Genomic DNA, 18528 nt, shown 5'->3' with positions numbered 1-18528 from the left:
CACTCTACTTTATAGACCTGGCCTTTTTATATTCTCTCATTAAATAACAGAGTTCCCCAGGAATTAGTCCTACCGCCAACCCCCTTTTCTTACTGCACAGTGTCTCCCTAGGACATCCTAGGGCTTTAAGTACCATATGTATAACCCATGGATACCTCCCAGCCTAGGCTTTTTTGAGTTCCAGATTGTCATATTCAACTGTCTACTTCACATCCACTTGGATGTAACAAAGACATCCAAAAATCAACACATTCAAAACTGGAATCATGCCTCTCTCTTAATCAGTACTTCCCTGGTGTTCTTTTTTTCAGAAAACAACTTTACTGCCTTTGTGGTTGTAGAAACCCAAAACTGGTTTATTCTCTAGTTTTGTCCCTCTTTTCTCTCTAATGTAATCTGTCACCAAGATCTGTAAATGCAATACCTAAATAACTCCACATCCATGCATTTTTCTCCATCTCCACAGTCCCACCCTACTTAAGATAGCATCTTGACTTGGCTGGATGACTGCAATTGCTTATTAGCTTGTCTGCCATGTTTTTTATTGTCTTCTAAGGATTTTTCTTCCACACTGTAATTAGAATGATCTTTCCAAAATTCAAGTCTAATCATATCACCTCCCTGTTTAAAATTTTTTGTGGATTCTTTTTGGGTTTAAAAAAGAGCAAAATCCTTAAAATGCGGTGTGCCATGTGAGATCTTGCCTGTGCCTGCCTCACCAGTGTCGTTTCTTAAGTTAAACAGGCTTTTTGTTCAGTTCCTCCCAGGAGCTCTGCTTCCTCTGCGATAGGGCTTTGGCACGAGTTGTTTTTCATAGTCATAAATACTTTCCTCTCCCTTTCCTTACAAATTGGCCAAGGTGATTTCTCTTAATTACTCTCATATTTCCATCCTTTGGAGAACTTGTATCAGTTCCTAATAACACATTCACCTTTTAAAAATGTGTTTAATATCTGTCTTTCTAACTGCAACTTTATTTTATGAGAGTGGAACTTTTTTTCTGCACATCTCTGTATCCCTAATGTCTGGTAGAGAACCTGGCCTACAGTATCAACTCGATAAATATTTGTGGAATAAGTATGTGGATGGACCTCAGCAATACTCTATTAATCTCTCTACTCTTTTCATGCGCTCTTTCTTCCTCCTGGAATACAGCCTTTCCTGTCCTTCTTCCAATGATCTGGTTGGTCTACTGACTGCTTCAATATACTTGAAGACTCAGTCGTGAAAATTCAACCTTCTCCTATGATAAATGCTCCCTGTTCTCCCTTCCCCCTCCAAAAAAGAGTTAGGTTCTCCACTTTTGTGTTCTTTATGCGTACCTCTAACACTTCTTACAATGGTATTAAATTTTTGCTTCACATCTGTTTTCCTATACTCTCCAATACATAGGGAAGGCAGACGATGTCTTAGAACAGTGTCTGAAAAATAGTAAGGACTCAATGTATATTTACTAAGTTAATCAACGGTAAGTGCTGAAGAGCCATTATCTGAAGTAGTCGATAGGTTCTCCTGTCCTCCTTCACTGCTCCATTGGCATCTTTTCTGAAACTGTGAATTTGGGGGAAGAAGACAGTTCCCCTCAGTTAGAAGGAGAAAAGCCCTTACTAAGAGTGAACAAATACCATGCTCTTCTGCTAGACTTGCCAAATAAAGCAAAGAAGTGTTAGGAGAGCCTCTCTGTTCTTTATGCCGGTGCATGTCTCTAAAAGCATGATTTCCTAGGATACTGAAAGGACTTACCAATGTGTTTTTGACTCATAATTGGTGATCTTTGAGAAATCAAAGAGAACACAAAATATGTCATAAATCTGGATGGTGGTGGTGGTGACAGATATTATCTCAATCACTAGAAAGAAAGATAGAATCCAGCAGTACACGTTGTCACGTATGACATCAATTGTATGAGATATGGTTTGTAGGTCATTTGAGAGGAGCGTAACTAGCATGAGTTTTCTAAGAACAAGTAACGCTATAATAGTCTCTTTTCTCAGTGTTAGTAGATAGTACCAAGGAGGGAAGTGCTGTAGACATCATGAGTCTAAATTTCAGAAAAGAGTTTGATCACATTTTTACTCATATGTTTGTGCAGATAGTTGAATTTATAGTTGACTCACAGACGGTGCCCATGAAACTCTGACTAATGGATTGATGCTTAACATGCCTCCATATCTTGTCCTGTGCTGGTTAAAATTTTTACTAACAGTGTAAATGAAAATATAGAATACATTATTATCAAAAATCACAAATACTGAGCTGGGGGACATAGCAAATGGAGTATCAGAATTCAAATTTTTAAAAAAAAAATATCTTTATTGATTTCAGAGAGAGGAAAGGATAGGGAGAGAGAGACAGAAACATCAATGATGACAGAGTCATTGAGCCCACAACCCTGGCATGTGCCCTGACCGGGAATTGAACCCCCATCGCCTGGATCCTAGGTCGATGCTCAACCGCTGAGCCACGCCTGGCAGGGCAGAATTCAAATTTTTAGGCTAAAAACAATGCTGGTTTTAGAATTAAAACCAACAATATGAAGATTTCCCCCCACACATGTATTATCTCATTTAATCATTTTAGTAATATAATGATATTACTAATAAACTCATATATTGCATGCCTGAATGAGCTAATTCTTTGTATATAAGTTATGTCACTTAATCTTTCTAAATAATGATATGGGTATCATTCCTCCATTTTACAGAAAATAAAACTGAAGATCAAACAAGTTAAGTAGCTTCTCTAAGGTCTCAAAGGTAGTTAACTTGCATTTACACAAAGGTTCGTCTGACACCCAAACTGAAAACCCTCTTTCTTATACTCCGCTGGTTTTTCAGATGAAATGTATCAGTCAGGTGTAAGTGCTTCAGTGAGTTGCAGAAACTCAATTCTACAAGCAGAGATCAGAGAAGACATGGTTTCACAGTGGTTTGTGTGAAAAAGCGTGAAGGTTTGTTTGCTTATAAGCACCTTATGAAACATCGAGGTGAGTCACTGACTTCTCCCCAAATGAGTACAATGTTGGGCTATGGAACAGTACCCAGAACAAAGAAGGGCAAGAGTCACATTGTGCGCTAGTGACTGAAACATGGTGCTTGCCTCTGGGACACTCATCCTAAGAAAACAGTGTCAGTGTGAGCAAGCCCGGAAAATATGACCAGGATAATGAATTTAAGTCATGAAAAATGGTTGAAGCACCTACAGTGTAGAAAACATGCTACTCTAACTATATATACTTAACGTCTGTTAATGTATACTCAGGCCAGAACTCTTCTAAATATTTTACAGCCTTAATTCATTTAATCTTTATAATAATATTTGACATAGGTACTGCTATTATTATTTCTACTTTACAGATAAGGAAAATGAGGCACAAGGAGGTTATATAATTTTTTCCAAGGTCTCATAGTCACAAACTTTGAACGTTTGGCTTCTATTTTCAACTGGAAGAAGAAATTAGGAGTTATATACATTATTTGGCTATGGAAAGAAAATATATAAACCAGAGAACGTGATTTGATTCCATCTCAAAAACTTAACAATTTACATCATCTCAAAAGAATATTGCCGTATTCTCTGTCACTGGAAGCTTTCCATCAGGCATATTTTGAGGCATTTTGCAACCTGAACACCAGTGCAAACCTGGCAAGGGGTGGACAGGGCTGGGCCATGAGGTAGGGGCGGCCTGAGGGCCACGAGGAAGCATTTGACCTTTGTCTTCTCACTCACCTCTCAGAAAGCTTGTGAGTAAGTTTCCTATTTGTATTGGGGGAAGATATGATGGGAAAATGTTTTGATATCAGAATTTCTGAGACAGTAATACCCCCCCCCACACACACACATGCATATTTGCACAAAATAACCGTTGAGAAGCTCTTGGGTTTATAAAGTGAGCTCCCCCCAGATTATGCTCCACCAACAAAAAGCAAATGCTACCTGTGCAAAAGCCAGGGGAAATAACTGATTTTGCTCCTGAGAGGGAGGCTCAGTGAGTTGGAGGAGAAAGGGAATGAGGCATTGGTGTGGTGGCAGAAGGCTGCATGCTGTTGGATGTGACCTCCAAGACCCCCAATAAAATTCTATAAGAACACAAAATGCTTGTTATGGGCAGATTTTTCTTGAGAAACCTACTGAAGGAATCACATTTGGGTTCAGAGGTGAGTTAGGGTAACACAGTTAGCCCAAGTGGACACAGGGGCCAAGTGGGCAGGGGGCCTGCCGTTGACAGCATTAGGACTCAGAACTCTGCCTTAGACTTCACACTCATACATCTAGTTGCCTCCTCACTGTCTTCAACCAAAATCTGTTCCTCTCCAAATGCTCCCCTATCACAGGAAATGTTCCCACCATTCAATAGTCTGTCCTGGTCACATCCTTGGGATCTTCCTCACTCCATTTCCTGTGCTGCCATTTTCAAATGATCAGCCAATTCTGTTGACTCTGCCTAAAAATATTTCCCAAATCTTCCAGCTCTCAACACCTCTATCATCATTAAACTTGTTAAGTTTCTGTCACTTCAGAAGACCATTGCAGTAGCCTCTTAACTGGCCTCCCTGATTCTACATATGCAATCTAGTTTATTGTCCTCACAAAATAATCTTCCAGAAATGTAGGTCCGGTCCTATCAGCCCCCTGCTTAAAACTGTCCAGTGACTTCCCCAAGTCCTTACAGTAGCCAGAGGACTCTCTGTGACCTGATTGCCAACCTTATTTCCCACTCCTCTTCCTCACCTGACTTCCTGCTGTTCACTGAAGTTGACAAACCCCCAACGTTTTCAGAGCCCTTGTATTTGCTGTACCCCAGTCTAGGCCATTAGTAATGGATGCAGCTGGGATTCCAAGCCAGGCAGTCGAACTCGAGAGCCGTTGCTCTTAAGCACTGTCCCTAGCCAACCCCATAGCACATATCACACTACCTGATCATGTATTATTTATCTTTTTGTTTACTTGTTTTTTTCTCCCCCACTAAAATATAAACTTCATAAGAGTAGGAACTTTGTTGTGCTCATTACACAGTGCCTGGCACACAGTTGGCACTCTATAAATATTTGTGGAAGGAATGAAGTCTTAGCTGACATCTGTGGTACAATGGCTGACACTTATGCACTTTAGATGCAAAAACATCATGAAACAGTTACTATGATTTTTCATGTTTTAGTGAGGAGGGAACTGTAGCTTGAAGAGGTTAAGTATTTGCCGGTGGTTACACAGCTAAAAAGTAGAAGGGCAGAGATTTGAACTGGGATCTGTTCACCATCTGAGCCTAAGTTCTTTTTTTTTCTTTTTTTTAAATATATCTTTATTGATTTCAGAGAGAGGAAAGGAGAGGGAGAGAGAGAGAGACAGAAACATCAATGATGAGAGAGTCACTGATTGAGCCTGCCGCCCGGGCATGTGCCCTGACCGGGAATCGAACCCCGATCGCCTGGATCCTAGGTCGACGCTCAACCACTGAGCCACGCCCGGCCGGGCTGAGCCTAAGTTCTTAACCCCTGGGCTGTGAACCCAAGGTCCTGCTTTCTCTTCTCCCTGATCCCTGTGTGTAGCACCTAGATATACCAAGATAATAATTAAAATGTTTGAAGAACTTAGACCCTAAGAAAACAAAACTGCCTTTATAACTGAATAGTGCCGGCTCAAACATACAGTCCATTCTTCTGACTTTGGAGAGAAGTTTGAGGCACAGAGAAATTGAATGGGTGTCTAAGGTCACATGATCTTGCAGAAAACATCCTGTGCTAGGAAACAGGAATCTTCTGGTGAGTAACTGGGTGTTACAGTGGATTTGTATTCCCTCCGCACCCCCCCACTCAAATTTTACATGTTGAAGTTCTAACATCCAGTGCCTCAGAATGTGACTTTATTTGGAAATAGGGTTGTTATAGATGTAATTAGTTAAAAGAAAGTCATACTGGAGTATGATGGCCCCTTAAACCAATGTGACTGGTGTCCTTATAAGAAGGGGAAATCTGGACACAGGCATGCACACAGAGAGAACCCCATGTGGACAGGAAGGCAGAGATGAGGGAGCTGCACCTAAGAGCCAAAGATTGCCAGAGAGCACCAGAAGTTAGGGAAGAGGCATGAACAGGTTCTTTGGGAAGGAACTGTTCCAGATGCCACCATGACCTTGGACTTCTAGCCTCCAGAACTGTGAGACAATGAATTTCTGTTGTTCACGCCATGACCCAGTTTACTGCTCTGGGTTACAGCAGCCCTAGGGCACTAGTACGCTGTATGATATTGGGAGGGTTACCGGTCATCTCAGGGTATCAGTTTCTATATTTATAAAAGGAAAGGGATGCACCAGATGATTTCTGAGGAAGCTTTGGTTCTAAATTATATGACTTAATCATTCCAGGGCTCAGGGACCAACACAGTTTTTGGTTTGTAAAGTCTAAGCATAAGGTTGCATTTTACCCTGGCACAGAACCACTTGGTTCAAATCAGTTTGACAAATCCAGGTATTGGATGGGGTACTGGAAGTTCAAGAAGGAGCATGATCTGGCTTCTGACTTCAGTGGGTGAGAGTCTTTTGGAAAAGACAAAAACCTAACTGAGACATAGAGTGGTAGGTGTTAGTTAATAAGTAAAGCACAGGGATGGACAAAAGCAGGCTTATAGTCACAAGTACACAAAATACAATTTATTCTTGTATTTTCATCATAACCTTCATATCTTTTTCCATATGAACAACTGTAAACCTACTTTTTGCCGAACTCCTGTATTTTTTAGACCTTTATATATCAACTCATGTAATTTTCACACAACCCTCTATAAGCTAATTTCCCCTAATTTACAGCTGATAAAGTGGAGGAAAAGGGGAGTTAAGTGACTTGCCCAAGGTTACATACCTAATTAGTGGCAAAGCATAAGATATTCTGGGAGTTCAAGGAAGAGTCCTTATCCCAACCTTGGGGATCAGGGAAGCTCCTTGTTGGGGGGGTACCTGATCTGAGTCTTGAGGAATATGGGAGGTAACCTGGTTGGAGAATTTTTGGCAAGGGATACAGGATGCACAAAGCCTGGGTTTATAAATGGGATTTGCCAGCCATCCTACCCCATCTTGGTTCACAGGTTTTAAGGCTCATATGATCATTAATTTGATCAGTAGGTAAGACACGGGGCCCAGAGAGGTAGCAATGAAATGGTGGGAAAAGGCCTTGGTTATTATACCCATTTGACAAATTCATAGTTCCCATTTTACTGAAGCCCAGGGAGGAAGTGACTTGTCTAAGGTTGGGTGGTTAGTAAATGCAGGAGTTAGGATTTCAACCTAGGCCACATGGCAACAGACTCCATGCAATAAATCACCCTCTCTCTCACGTGGACTCTGTTAGGCTTTCTTCAGTGGACTGAAAATTACTATGAGCCCCTTCCCCCCAACTTAATTATGTCAAAATAAGCCTGTGGGGATATGTCAGGGAGATGCCATCCTATGTGTGTACACATGTTCACACACGTGTGTGTATTTCTTTTCAACTCTTGAGTCTGTAAATCAGCCTTAGGCTCCTATGTATTTTGTTAAGTACCAAGCTATCGCCCTTAGGCTTGGCAAAAATGCCGTAGTGCCTTCTGCTTCAGCGGTTGCTCCTCCCATCAGAAACATGGACATGCCATCACAGGTAGGAGATGGTTACACTTATGGCCTATGTTCTGGAACCAGGTGATTAACTGCCTTTTAGTCTGATCTTCATTGTGGTTTTCCTGAGCACATAATTGTGATTTAGTATTCTGGAAAGCAAGTGGTGAGCAACAGTGGCAGGTTGCAAACCCATGGCTTGCAGAGCTCTCTTACTCATCTCTGATCCCTACTCTCATCTCAGTATCTGAGCCAGGGCCTGGCCATGGTGGGTATACAATGTCTGCATACAGTTGCTGTGAAAGAAAGCTGCTACGGTGTGAATTTTGAGTCACCCCCAAATTTATACATTCAAATCTTAACCCCCAAAGATAATATTAGGAGGTGGGACCTGTGGGAGGTGCTGAAGTCATGAGGTGGAGCCCTCATGAGAGAGATTAATATTCTTATAAAAGAGACCCCAGATAGATCTCTAGTCTCGTCTACCAAGTGAGGACACAGTGAGAAGTCACCGGCTGTGAACTAGGAACTGGGCCCTCATCAGAATGTGAACATGTTGATGCCTTAATCTTATACTTCCTGGCCTCTAGACCTCTGAGAAATAAATTTCTGTTGCTTTTAAGCTACCTAGTCTGTGGCATATTGTTATAGCAGCTAGAACGGACTAAGACAAAACCCTGAGCTACAAGCACATTTCTCTCTTCTGGAACAGTGGTTCTCTACTCACAATTACACATTAGAATTGCCTTGGGAAAATTGTAAAAGTCTGATACCCAGGGCTCCACCCAAGACCAGTTCAAACAAATCTGAAGTGAGGATGGGGCCCAAATATCCATATTTTTAAAAATAGTGATCCTCCAGGTGAGTCACATTTTGCAGCAAGGGTTAAGAAGCACTTCTCTGTAGAAACAGATCTGCAAACATTTATACATATTTATAGCTGCAGGCATTTTGAAAGTCACACCTGTGGCCATTATAGCCAATTCACTTTTGTCAAAGCCTCTGAGATGGAGAGGTGCGATCAGAAATCAGGGCTGGTGGTGAAGTGCTACAAACATTAGCTCTGCAACCAGCAGGCAAGCTGGTTCTGCAATGTTGGCTCATTTCCAGGTGTCTTTATAAAGAAATGCTGCAATTGCAGTTTATTGAGTGAATTCTTCTAGAGCAGATGCTCTTACTGGTTCACAAACCACTACTTGTGGTTAAAATATCATGGGCCATCCACTGATTCTCATTTGAAACCTTCCTCACTGTGTGTGTGTGCGCGCGCGCGCGCGCACACACACACACACACACTTAGAATAATTTTTTTAAAGCTGACTTTAAGATTTCAACAGAGCATTCAAATATTTTGCTTATGAGGCTTGCACAGTTCTTTCCAGAAAGGAAAGCTTAGCCATATGATCAGCAGGAGACTCCATGGATCACAGAGAAAACTGCGTCAACCAGCGCTCTATGGCCCGTGCTTGAAGAGGACTCTGCACCTGACTCGTCTTTGGTCCAGTGATTGATGGGACCATCTGACTACCTTAAGCGAATGTTCTGTGATCCTATGATTCCCTTTTCTAGAGGACCCAGCCAAGCTGGAGATTCCCTTTATTGATCCAGTAGGTTAAGTTCTTCAGATTCATGAGGTGGGTTTGTTTTCCTTCACCGGCTCCCTTCTCGCACCATTGAGCTGGGTGAACAGTTGCTAAGAAAATGTGCAATGTTCCAAGCTAGGGGACTTTTTGGACACCGATTTTGAAACTTCTGTTGTGATGTTGGCCAGGCAAAGTAGCTGGTTTTCTTTGTGGGGTGTGGTAGAAGACATGAGAAAAAGATCTGCTTCAGATACGTCAGAACTAACCCGAAATAATTGGGCCTACAGTCAAATCGAATCATGCTTTAGTTTATTCACCTCATAGAAAAGTCTCTTAAGAATGCACTTGAACGCGATATACAATAATAGTACTGTAACATACACTGTGAGAAACCTTTGAAAACAATAATCTGTCCACCTGAAGTAATGCAGTGTTCATAGACACACAAACCCATTGGTCATGCACATTTGTGCCATTTCTTTAACTATGAGTCACAATGCGGAACTGAAAGCATGAGAGATATTTTACAAACGGAGACTGAAGCCAGTAAGAGGCCTAACAAGTGTTATCAGAAGCTTCACATTTGCATAATTTACTACATCAGTTCACATTTTAATATAAAATTCACATTGCTTTACTGTTTTCTTTTTGTAATTAATTGGAACAGGACATTCCTGCTTACTGGCAGGCGGGAGGCTTTCTTTTCAGAGTCAGTAGTCTGGGAACACTCGGAAGAACTGTGCGCAAATGTAGTGTTGCTTTTTAAACCGAAGCCACGGTGACAGTGGAGCCCAGTTTTAACCCAACTCATGCGTAACACAGATTCGGAGAGAACGCAGGCGGAAACCACATCCTGCTGCCCCCTACCCCTATCAAACTATACAAAAGTAAAAGCTCAGTACAAACCATTTAGTATCTAATGTGAGAATCGTGTTTCCAAAACTGGTGGGTAAAGGGGCTGCGCAGTATTAGCAACTCAGACAGGGACAGGGCAGACCCTCGGAGTAAAAGCCCACTGGTGTCCTCACCGGCGAGGGGGCCAAATGTCTCTCTTAGCCATGGTCAGGTTACAGAACACACAATACAAAATGTTACAAGAAAAGTTGCAACTCTTAGGCAGAGTTTTCTACACAAATTTAACACCACCATTGGCAGGCAATGTTAGATATATAAATTAATAACTTACAAAACATTACATTATGTACATTTAATAATAAATACACGGTTATAAACAGAAATGGAGGTGTTAGCGCAGAAGGCAGTGCAAGAGAAAGATGGCAGCATTGAGTCGAAAATGGCAGAACTGGGTGTGAGAGTGAAGAGAGGAGGGAGAGGGAGGGACAGGAGGGGCCGTGCGACTTCCAGTGGCACAGGGGTTCCAGGCGCAACAGGACACATTGCCTCATTGCGCTGAATTTTACACAGACCGTTACTGTGAACAACACAACTACCTCTTCCTACCCCTTAGCTGGTTCAACTTGCTTCTGCTGACAGCCAAAACGTAAACTCCAGAGGAGAAAAAATACTGTTCAAAGCAGGCGAACAGAGATAAGTTGTAAGGGCAGCTGTGGAGCTGGAAGGGACAGCGGGGGAAGGAAGCAGAATGCGGTTAGAAGCGTATCCTTTCTATTTGCAAAAGTAACTGTAGTAAAGTGAAAGATATTGCCCAAGAAAGAAGGAAGACCGTTTTCTTTCCTGTGTTTGTTTTTTCCCCCAGAAAGTGTCAAAAAAGTTTGTATCAACTCCCAATGCTTATCTGTGTAGAAGTTGACACTACACTCTAGGTATTAAACAGGCATTTTTAAAGACGTGAAAATGTTTTACAAAAAAGGCACACAGGTTGGCAGACAGAGGGACAGGTGAGCAGATTTATAAATGAACGTATTAGTCAGTTCAGTCACTAGAGGGGACAGATTCCCGAAACTTAGTGCAGAAAAATCTCTCAGTTTTGTGTCTTCTGTTTTCAAGCCATTGAGTTGTGATCTGAACTTGGCCTCCAGTACCACATAAAGCTTCAGCTCTCCACCAAGCTTGCAAGCAAGGCAAGTCAACCGTGGAATTTCCTGAGCTGCTATTTGCTTCACGGTCTTGCACTCTGGCTCCAAACTCAAGTAACTGGAAAAGCCACATGGCCTTTGTCCTGTGCAGGCCTCGGCCCCGTGGTGGGCTGGCCCTACCACACAGCTGGCATGCTTGTCAAAGGTGGAATGTTCGTCTCCACACAGAGAGGGAGATTATGTGTCAATCGGGGACTTGTCCTCTGCAGCAGTGTCTACATCAGTCTCTCCCAGTGAATCCCTGTTTTCGGGGTCGATCACACAAAGTGTCTTTGTGCTGCTGAAATAGTTGTGGCCCTCTCCCTCTTTTTCAGGTCCTTCAGGATCTTCCTCTTCAAGGGTCAGTTCAAACTGAAACTTCTCCATCAGCCCCTGGCAGTCTCTGTTCTGCTCGTCCAGCGGCGGGGAGGGACTCTGGGGTATCATGCTCTGATACCAGTTCCTGTTATCTTCTAATGTATCCAGAATGTCCTGGGCATCGGGCTGCACCAGATCTGCCCAGGTCTCCCACAGTGGATGGACGATGTAGTCGATGAAACCAACCTGGAAAAAAGTAAGATTACCTGTTATTGTGATTGGCCCTTGAAAACCAAACAATCTGTGCTGGTTTCCATGCAAAGATAATATAACAACCCAAGAGAGATCAATAATCATGGATTTCATTATTTGAGCACATACTGTATGGTACGTCCTGCATTGGATGCAACATATAAGTTATCGCTCTTAATCCCGCAAAGCAAGTATTGTTACCCACTATTTACAAAGGAGGAAACTAGAACTCACTGAGATTAAACATCTTGAGAGAGGTCACAGAGCCAGTAAGTAGTGAAGCTGGCACTGCGTCCCAGCTTTGTCTGATTTCGAAGCCTGCATTCGTCTCTCATCTCACTATAACTAACAACTTTTCCTTTTCCGTGCACCAGATAAGAAGTCTGGATGTAACCCTGGCTGGGAATGACTTGGTCACTATTTGGATTCTGTGAGTCATTCCCTGAAGAAGGAAGCCCCGGGACTAATGGGTTCTGACTCAACATTCTTCCCCTGATAACTTGAAAACATGCCGCTGTTCCAAAATGAAGGGGAGCCAGCCCCTGCCTACTCTGAAATTTCTCAAGTCCTGTGGAATGCTTTTGGTTTGTAGAAGAGTTTGGTAAAACATCTGAAAGTACTTCAAGCCCCTAAACCAACAAAGATCCCCTCTGTGGACACATCTGCAATTTGTAGGGCCCACAGTCATTTCCATCAGGAGAAAGAAGGGAAAATAAAAACAATTAGGCAGTTCCTGCGCTAGTGTTCCCGTGAATAACACAAGGCCTATGGCTCTGCTACGGTTTACACAGGGGCTATGCATCCTGCTTGAGCTGGCTCTGCGGCCTCACGCTGACCTCTTCATTGCGGGACAAACAGGAAACCCTGGGGGTGGGGGCACGTTGAGCGAAAGAATAGGCACCAGTCGAGTGAGAGAGTGGAATTCCCCTGTCATGGTATGCGGGGCTGGGAGACCCTGGGTCGGGATTCAGGGGCTGACGGGCAAGGGCGAGTCATATGCATCCATGGGACACTGTGTCGCTACCTTTCCACACCACTGGACACTTCCCTTTATTAACATTCTAGTTTTTGGCAGACATAATTGTACCATATCAAAGAATCTTTCTCATATGTGACTCTTTTACATCTATCATCTATCTATCTCTCTATTATCTATCATCTATCTATCTATCATCTATCTATCAATCATCCATCTCTCTTTTTTTCTGGTGCTTCCCTAGCTTTAACAAACAGAATTCACATGAAAAACAGGGCATCTCTAATCTGTGTTGTTTTTAAGGACTACACTGCAGATGATTCAGGTATTTCTCTTGCTTCCACCTACTCCTTTTTCCTCTTTATGGGTGTTTAATGGACTTTAGAGACTATTTTCAAGGTGTTTTCCAGGAACCTGAGAAAAACAAGCTCAAGGCAATGGAGAAAACTGAATCAGCTGAGCACAATGCGGTCATTTCCTTTCTTCATTTGTTTTGCTTCTGCTAAATGCTCAGCATTTTTTGAAAGGTGGCTTCTAGTTGCTTATTTCCTAGGTCCTGGGATGAGAGAGCTCTACATATCCTAAGAGCACCTAATCAAGGGCTTTATCGCCAGACTATCAGACAGGGGTCGCCAGGGCGCATCTGTGGGAAACACCAGAGTGGACCACGATGTCGTGGCCCCAGGGAGACCCGTCCACAGTGACGGAGAGTGAACAGCGTTGGGTGGAGGGCGCTGCATTACTAAAGAGCTGGTGAAACGGGCCAAGAGGACAACTTCTTCACCGGATACACTGGAGAAATACATGTTGTGTCTATCTCCCAAGGCTGTGTGAGGTTCAAATAGGATAATGTATGGAAAAATCTGTGGAAAACTGCACAGACATGATGTAAATATTTTTAAAAATTCAGTTGTTAATAAAAAGGCCTTATTCCAATTAATTAACTAATTAATTAATTACTGTCTTGTTCTAATTAAGGCTTTAGGATATTTGAATTGTCCCTAACTTAACATTTATTGTGCATTTTTGTAGAATATTAGACTCTTAGAGCACTTTCACAGATTTTAAACTCACTTGATTTTTTTTAAGAGGCTACAAAATAGTAACTGCAAAGGAACTATACAGATATTACAAGTATATGTAAATTTGTGGGTAGCAGGTAGTAAGCAAAGAGGATAAACATGAACAAAAAATACTCCAGATGCTTTTGTGATACAGACTACGGACAACCTACAGACTCATTCTCGGTCATGACCACCTGACTCAGGCCGTTTGTCGCCTGAACAAAATAACATTTCAGCGGGCCTTACAGCCTTTGTAGGGATATTGACACTTTCCAGTGCCACATACTCTGCAGCTAGAGACATGTGGTACCTTTCTGCATCCCCTTGTCTCCAGTGTATTATCCCAAGTCCTCAGCCCACAGGGAGTTTTTAGCTTTGGACACAATCAGAAGATGTCAGCATGTTCTCAGAGTATAGATGTAACCTTGGAAGGGGGCACAGGTCGGAGCTGGGACTATGAGGTACAAGAGATTTGTAGGGGTGAGATTTACTACCTCTGGTGATGGTGGCAGTGTGCTTGATTATGGAGAGATGGCAAAAATGGGGTGCAGGGAACAAGAGTAGAGATCCTGGGTAAAGACAGAGCCAGGAGAAATCTGGGTGGATGATCTGGAGGAGGCTGCAATGTTCAGTTCAATCAGCTAGATTTGCTAAGATCCTAGACAACTATCTGAAATGTTAGAGGCCACACAGTTCAAACTTTGATGGGTTCTGGTGACTGCTTTATCTCCACCCTGTAAAATCGAGTGTCATGGAGAAGGCAAATGAGTCATGAGTAGAATGGAATTAAATGGGTAGTTGTTTCCTTATAATTTCATATATATATTCTGTTAAAAGACAAGAGCTAGATAGAATCCCCCAGTTCTACAATCAGTAGCACTCACAAAAACTTTGAAAATCTTATATTAGATACCTGGGATTTCTCCACAGAAGCCGTGTGCTTGTCACACATTGGGCTAATCTCCATTCCTCTCTCCCGCTCTTTGTCTCCCTGCTGGAAAAATTCCTCCATGATGCGGTCTGTCCATTGCCGGTACAGTTCCAAGGACTTGGTGGGGTTGCTCAGGTCTGCACAGTGCACCATATTGCGAAGGACCTGAAATCATACAGTTTTGGAAATCCCATAAAATCAGGTGTAAATACTACCAGAACATCTCATCCCTCTTGTACTAGTACACTTGGTACCGAACCCAAGAACATTTTAGTTGCATTGTAATTATGGTGTGTTGCACCAAAAAAGCGGAATAACAATGGTGCTGGCCAAAATTGGTTATTTATCACTATCGGAGTCCCAAAAGGGAAAATGTGTGTCTTCTTAAATTGATGGTCATTGAACTGAAAAACTGGAAAGGACATTACAGGTCAGATACTACCATCATTTCCTTTCCTCAGTTTGGAAAAAATGCAAAAAATTACTCAAAGTAGGTATCTTCATATTTTCCACTTGTGGAAAGAGACTGCTGATGGCAATTTGTATAACCAAAACAGACTTAACAAACTTCAAGTCAACAGGATTTATATCCAAACATGAGCTTTTGGGACCAGCAGTCACGTACATCCTATTACAAATAGATCTTGCCACTTATTTTTAGAACTAAGCAATTCAATAAATAGGGTTAGGTTTTTCCTCGTAAATTACAGAATACGCTGTAATGTTTTTTCTTAGTTATTTCTTAGCTTGCTTAGTTTGTCCTTAAAATAAGCCTAAAACTGTAATAATAACCTAGGACATGCAACTAACTTAAGTTTGTTTTCATTTTTTAAATTGTTGTTTGGTTTGGCTTTGTGTTAAATCAAAGGCTTTTTCTCCAATACCTGTATACGATCAGTATAGTTGTCCAGCAGAAGAACGCCTGAACTTGTAACTTTCTTTGTTTCTACCATTGTCTTCAGGTCTGCCAGCAGGCTCATATGTTTGGACATATCAGTTGCTAACACCTTGAGTAAAAAAGAAAACAAAAATACTCCATGAGTTCCGTTTGTCAGAGAGAATGAGATTTCTCCTCCAGCCACGGTAAAAGTAAGTGAGGACCGTAGAGAGGCTTAAGTCTTACCATGTCGATAACCATCTTCCTGAGTGTCTGGCGCTGCTTCTTGGTGAGATTCTGAAAGATGTCACAATGCTCTTCTTGCAGCAGCTTGAAACCCACGGCCAGATGATGGTTTTCCAACACAGATTCGTCATTATACATCAAAGCAAGTTCTGAATCTAATACACAAGAGAAAATGATGACTTAATAATAAAAAGGGGTATAATTCAAAAGTCAGCATTACCTCAGTGTGAAATCAGATCTAGCTCTATTCAAATAGTTTTAAGAACCACATGCCATTTCCCCTTAAAGAAACAGCCTCCCTCTGTTAAGGAATGGAATGAGTTTCTAAGTCAGAAATGCTTCTAGTAGATATCAGTGCATAAGCTTTCTCTTTGATTAGAGTTCCTGGTATTTAAAAATCCTTTTTCTCCTTCTTCTCTTTATAAAGAATTTGACATTAGGTAAAAGTATTCCCAACCTGCTAAATCCTATTTTTATCTCAGGTGGTAATTTCCTTTATGTCTTCACACATTTTGTGCTTCAGAAAAGAATGAAATGAAAATGTCACTAAACTATATCAAATGTATTAGGATGTTCAAACTATATTCACTTTTTTATATGCTTGCCAGCTCTGTCCATTGTGAGTTATGGATTTTCGAAGAAGATAACAGTGTGAGTGAAAAATTTCAATTTACTCAAATAATGTAGCTTTTTGGAGCTTTCTATAAATATGGTAACAAAACAATAATACTTTTTTAGAACAACCTTGATGTCAAATTTTCTGCCATCTGGCTCTATACGCCAGAGATTGCAGTATCTCGATAGAGAAACTACAGCTCCCAGCTTGCCTTTCAACCCAGGAGAATCGGGCATCTTTTGTCAGGCAGAGGCCTAGTCTGCGAATGAGAATATGGTCACCAAACTCATGCAGTCACGTTTTCCCTTAACCAGGAATAACAGCCAAGGAATGGAACTGTGCCTCTAACTGCAGGTGTCGTTACTCATACACCATTGCTTTAACCATGTGCTTTGAGCTCCATCCTTAGAAAAGGTGGTGGGATATACAAAGTCATTTCCACACTCTTGCCCCACTCACTCTGTGATGAAGGGTACAGATCTGCAAAGTGGCTTTATATGTTGTAGTGCTGAGGTGGCTGTCACGGAAAGGCCACTTCTCTGTGGGAAGGTAACTGGCCTATGCATGGATTGATTCATGACACCACACTACGTCAGCTGATATAACCCACATACACAAGTAGTTGCCCAAAGTTTATATTCTTTCAATAGAAGATGAAACAAAAACAACAACAAGGTACCCTACAGCTAGATCACTCAGGTATTCTGATGATTAAATATGACAAGGCATCTTTTATAGCAAGTAGCCCAAACATTTCTAGAAAACCATCAGCACTTGATGTTAATAATGACAAAAGAAACCAATATTCTCACGGGAAAAAGTACTTAGACTTGCAGCATTTAGAAATAGTGCATTAACCTAGAGAATTCATGGATTTTCATTAGCACGAATACGAAACATGTTGAGCATGACAAAAGCTCTGAGTATGGCTTGGGACCCCAAGGCTGGACCAGCTGTGAAGTTCACTGAGGTCACCTTCCCTACTATAGACTGATCCATTATCAAGCCTTTGCAGTTGGAAGAGAGCATGCGGGACGTTTAGTAACCTTCCCTCCTGATTGTGAAAACCCATTCCAGTGCTTTTTCAGAATCTGATTTCTGTTTGGAGTTCCTATGCTCAGATCTAACACTTGGGCCTGCTTCCTCAGTAGCGAGGGACACTGGTGGGTCACCACGCTCTGCGTGAGAGCCTGCATCATACTGAAAATCATTCTCACATTATTCCCAAGCCTTTCCTTGTGCTTACTGGATAATTCCACATCTGTTACTCTTTCCTCGCATATTGTATTTTCCAAACATTGAATACTTTTTATGGTTCCCCCCTGACCCGTTGCAAGTTCTCCGTGCAGCTCAAAAATTCTATTGCCAAACTGGACACAGTATCCAGGAAAGGCCTGACCAGTTTGAGTGGAATGGAAGGATTACCTCATTACTACTCTTATTATTATCCATAACGAAAACAGGAGGGGAAAAAAATTAAGCAGTGACTCATACAATTATCTCAAATGACTGTCCCAGTGGTGAACTCACTTGTGTTGATGAGAAATTGGTTGGATACTCCAGGATGGTCAACATCATGGATAGCAGCTGCAAAAATGGCGGCGAGGATTTCCAAATCTGTGAAGACGGCCTGCAGAGCAAGAGCACATTTCACTCCAAGTCCCATTTGCCTATCCTGCTTACTTAGTTTCACGTTAAATTACCCCATTTGGTTCTTATTGGGAGAAGGACTGTGTGTTGATTTTTATGTCTCACATACTAATTTAATTAAATGTGGATCCTATCCATCCTTCTAAGATCTCAGGGGAAAGGAATGAAGGCTGGAGCCCATGCCCTCACCAGGCCCACAGGCTGGGGCTCAGGAAGGCATTAGCACAGTGCTCATGGTGAGTGATCGATGGTACCTAATATCTGTTTCTTGGCTAAATTGTATGGCAGAATGGTGCTTATATAATGCGAGCACATGCAGGTCAAAGAAGCAAATCAGACTGGCTGTGTTCTGAGATATAACTTCATGTTTTTCAGGCTGCATAACTTAGAGAACAAA

At 41.9% G+C, this 18528-nt stretch overlaps 1 protein-coding gene across 6 annotated transcripts in view; it reads right to left on the bottom strand.

Annotated features, from left to right (window-relative positions):
• Window positions 1-9452: 9452 nt before the first annotated feature.
• PDE4B (phosphodiesterase 4B) overlaps window positions 9453-18528 on the bottom strand; it is a 472365-nt gene continuing 463289 nt past the window's right edge. For all 6 annotated transcript variants that reach the window (XM_081145573.1, XM_081145574.1, XM_081145572.1 and 3 more), the window contains 5 exons: window positions 18012-18111; window positions 15866-16020; window positions 15627-15749; window positions 14725-14907; window positions 9453-11765 (listed from right to left, as the gene is read on the bottom strand). In XM_081145573.1, the coding sequence (XP_081001699.1) occupies window positions 11400-11765; window positions 14725-14907; window positions 15627-15749; window positions 15866-16020; window positions 18012-18111 (927 nt within the window). In that variant the 3' untranslated portion in view covers window positions 9453-11399. The remainder of the gene's footprint in view (window positions 11766-14724; window positions 14908-15626; window positions 15750-15865; window positions 16021-18011; window positions 18112-18528) is intronic.

This window comes from Miniopterus schreibersii, assembly GCF_964146895.1.
Source record: "Miniopterus schreibersii genome assembly, chromosome: 8".
NCBI classification, from domain to species: Eukaryota; Metazoa; Chordata; class Mammalia; order Chiroptera; family Miniopteridae; genus Miniopterus; species Miniopterus schreibersii.
Note: the sequence above shows the minus strand (reverse complement) of the source record. Positions and strands in the feature narration are given on the sequence as shown.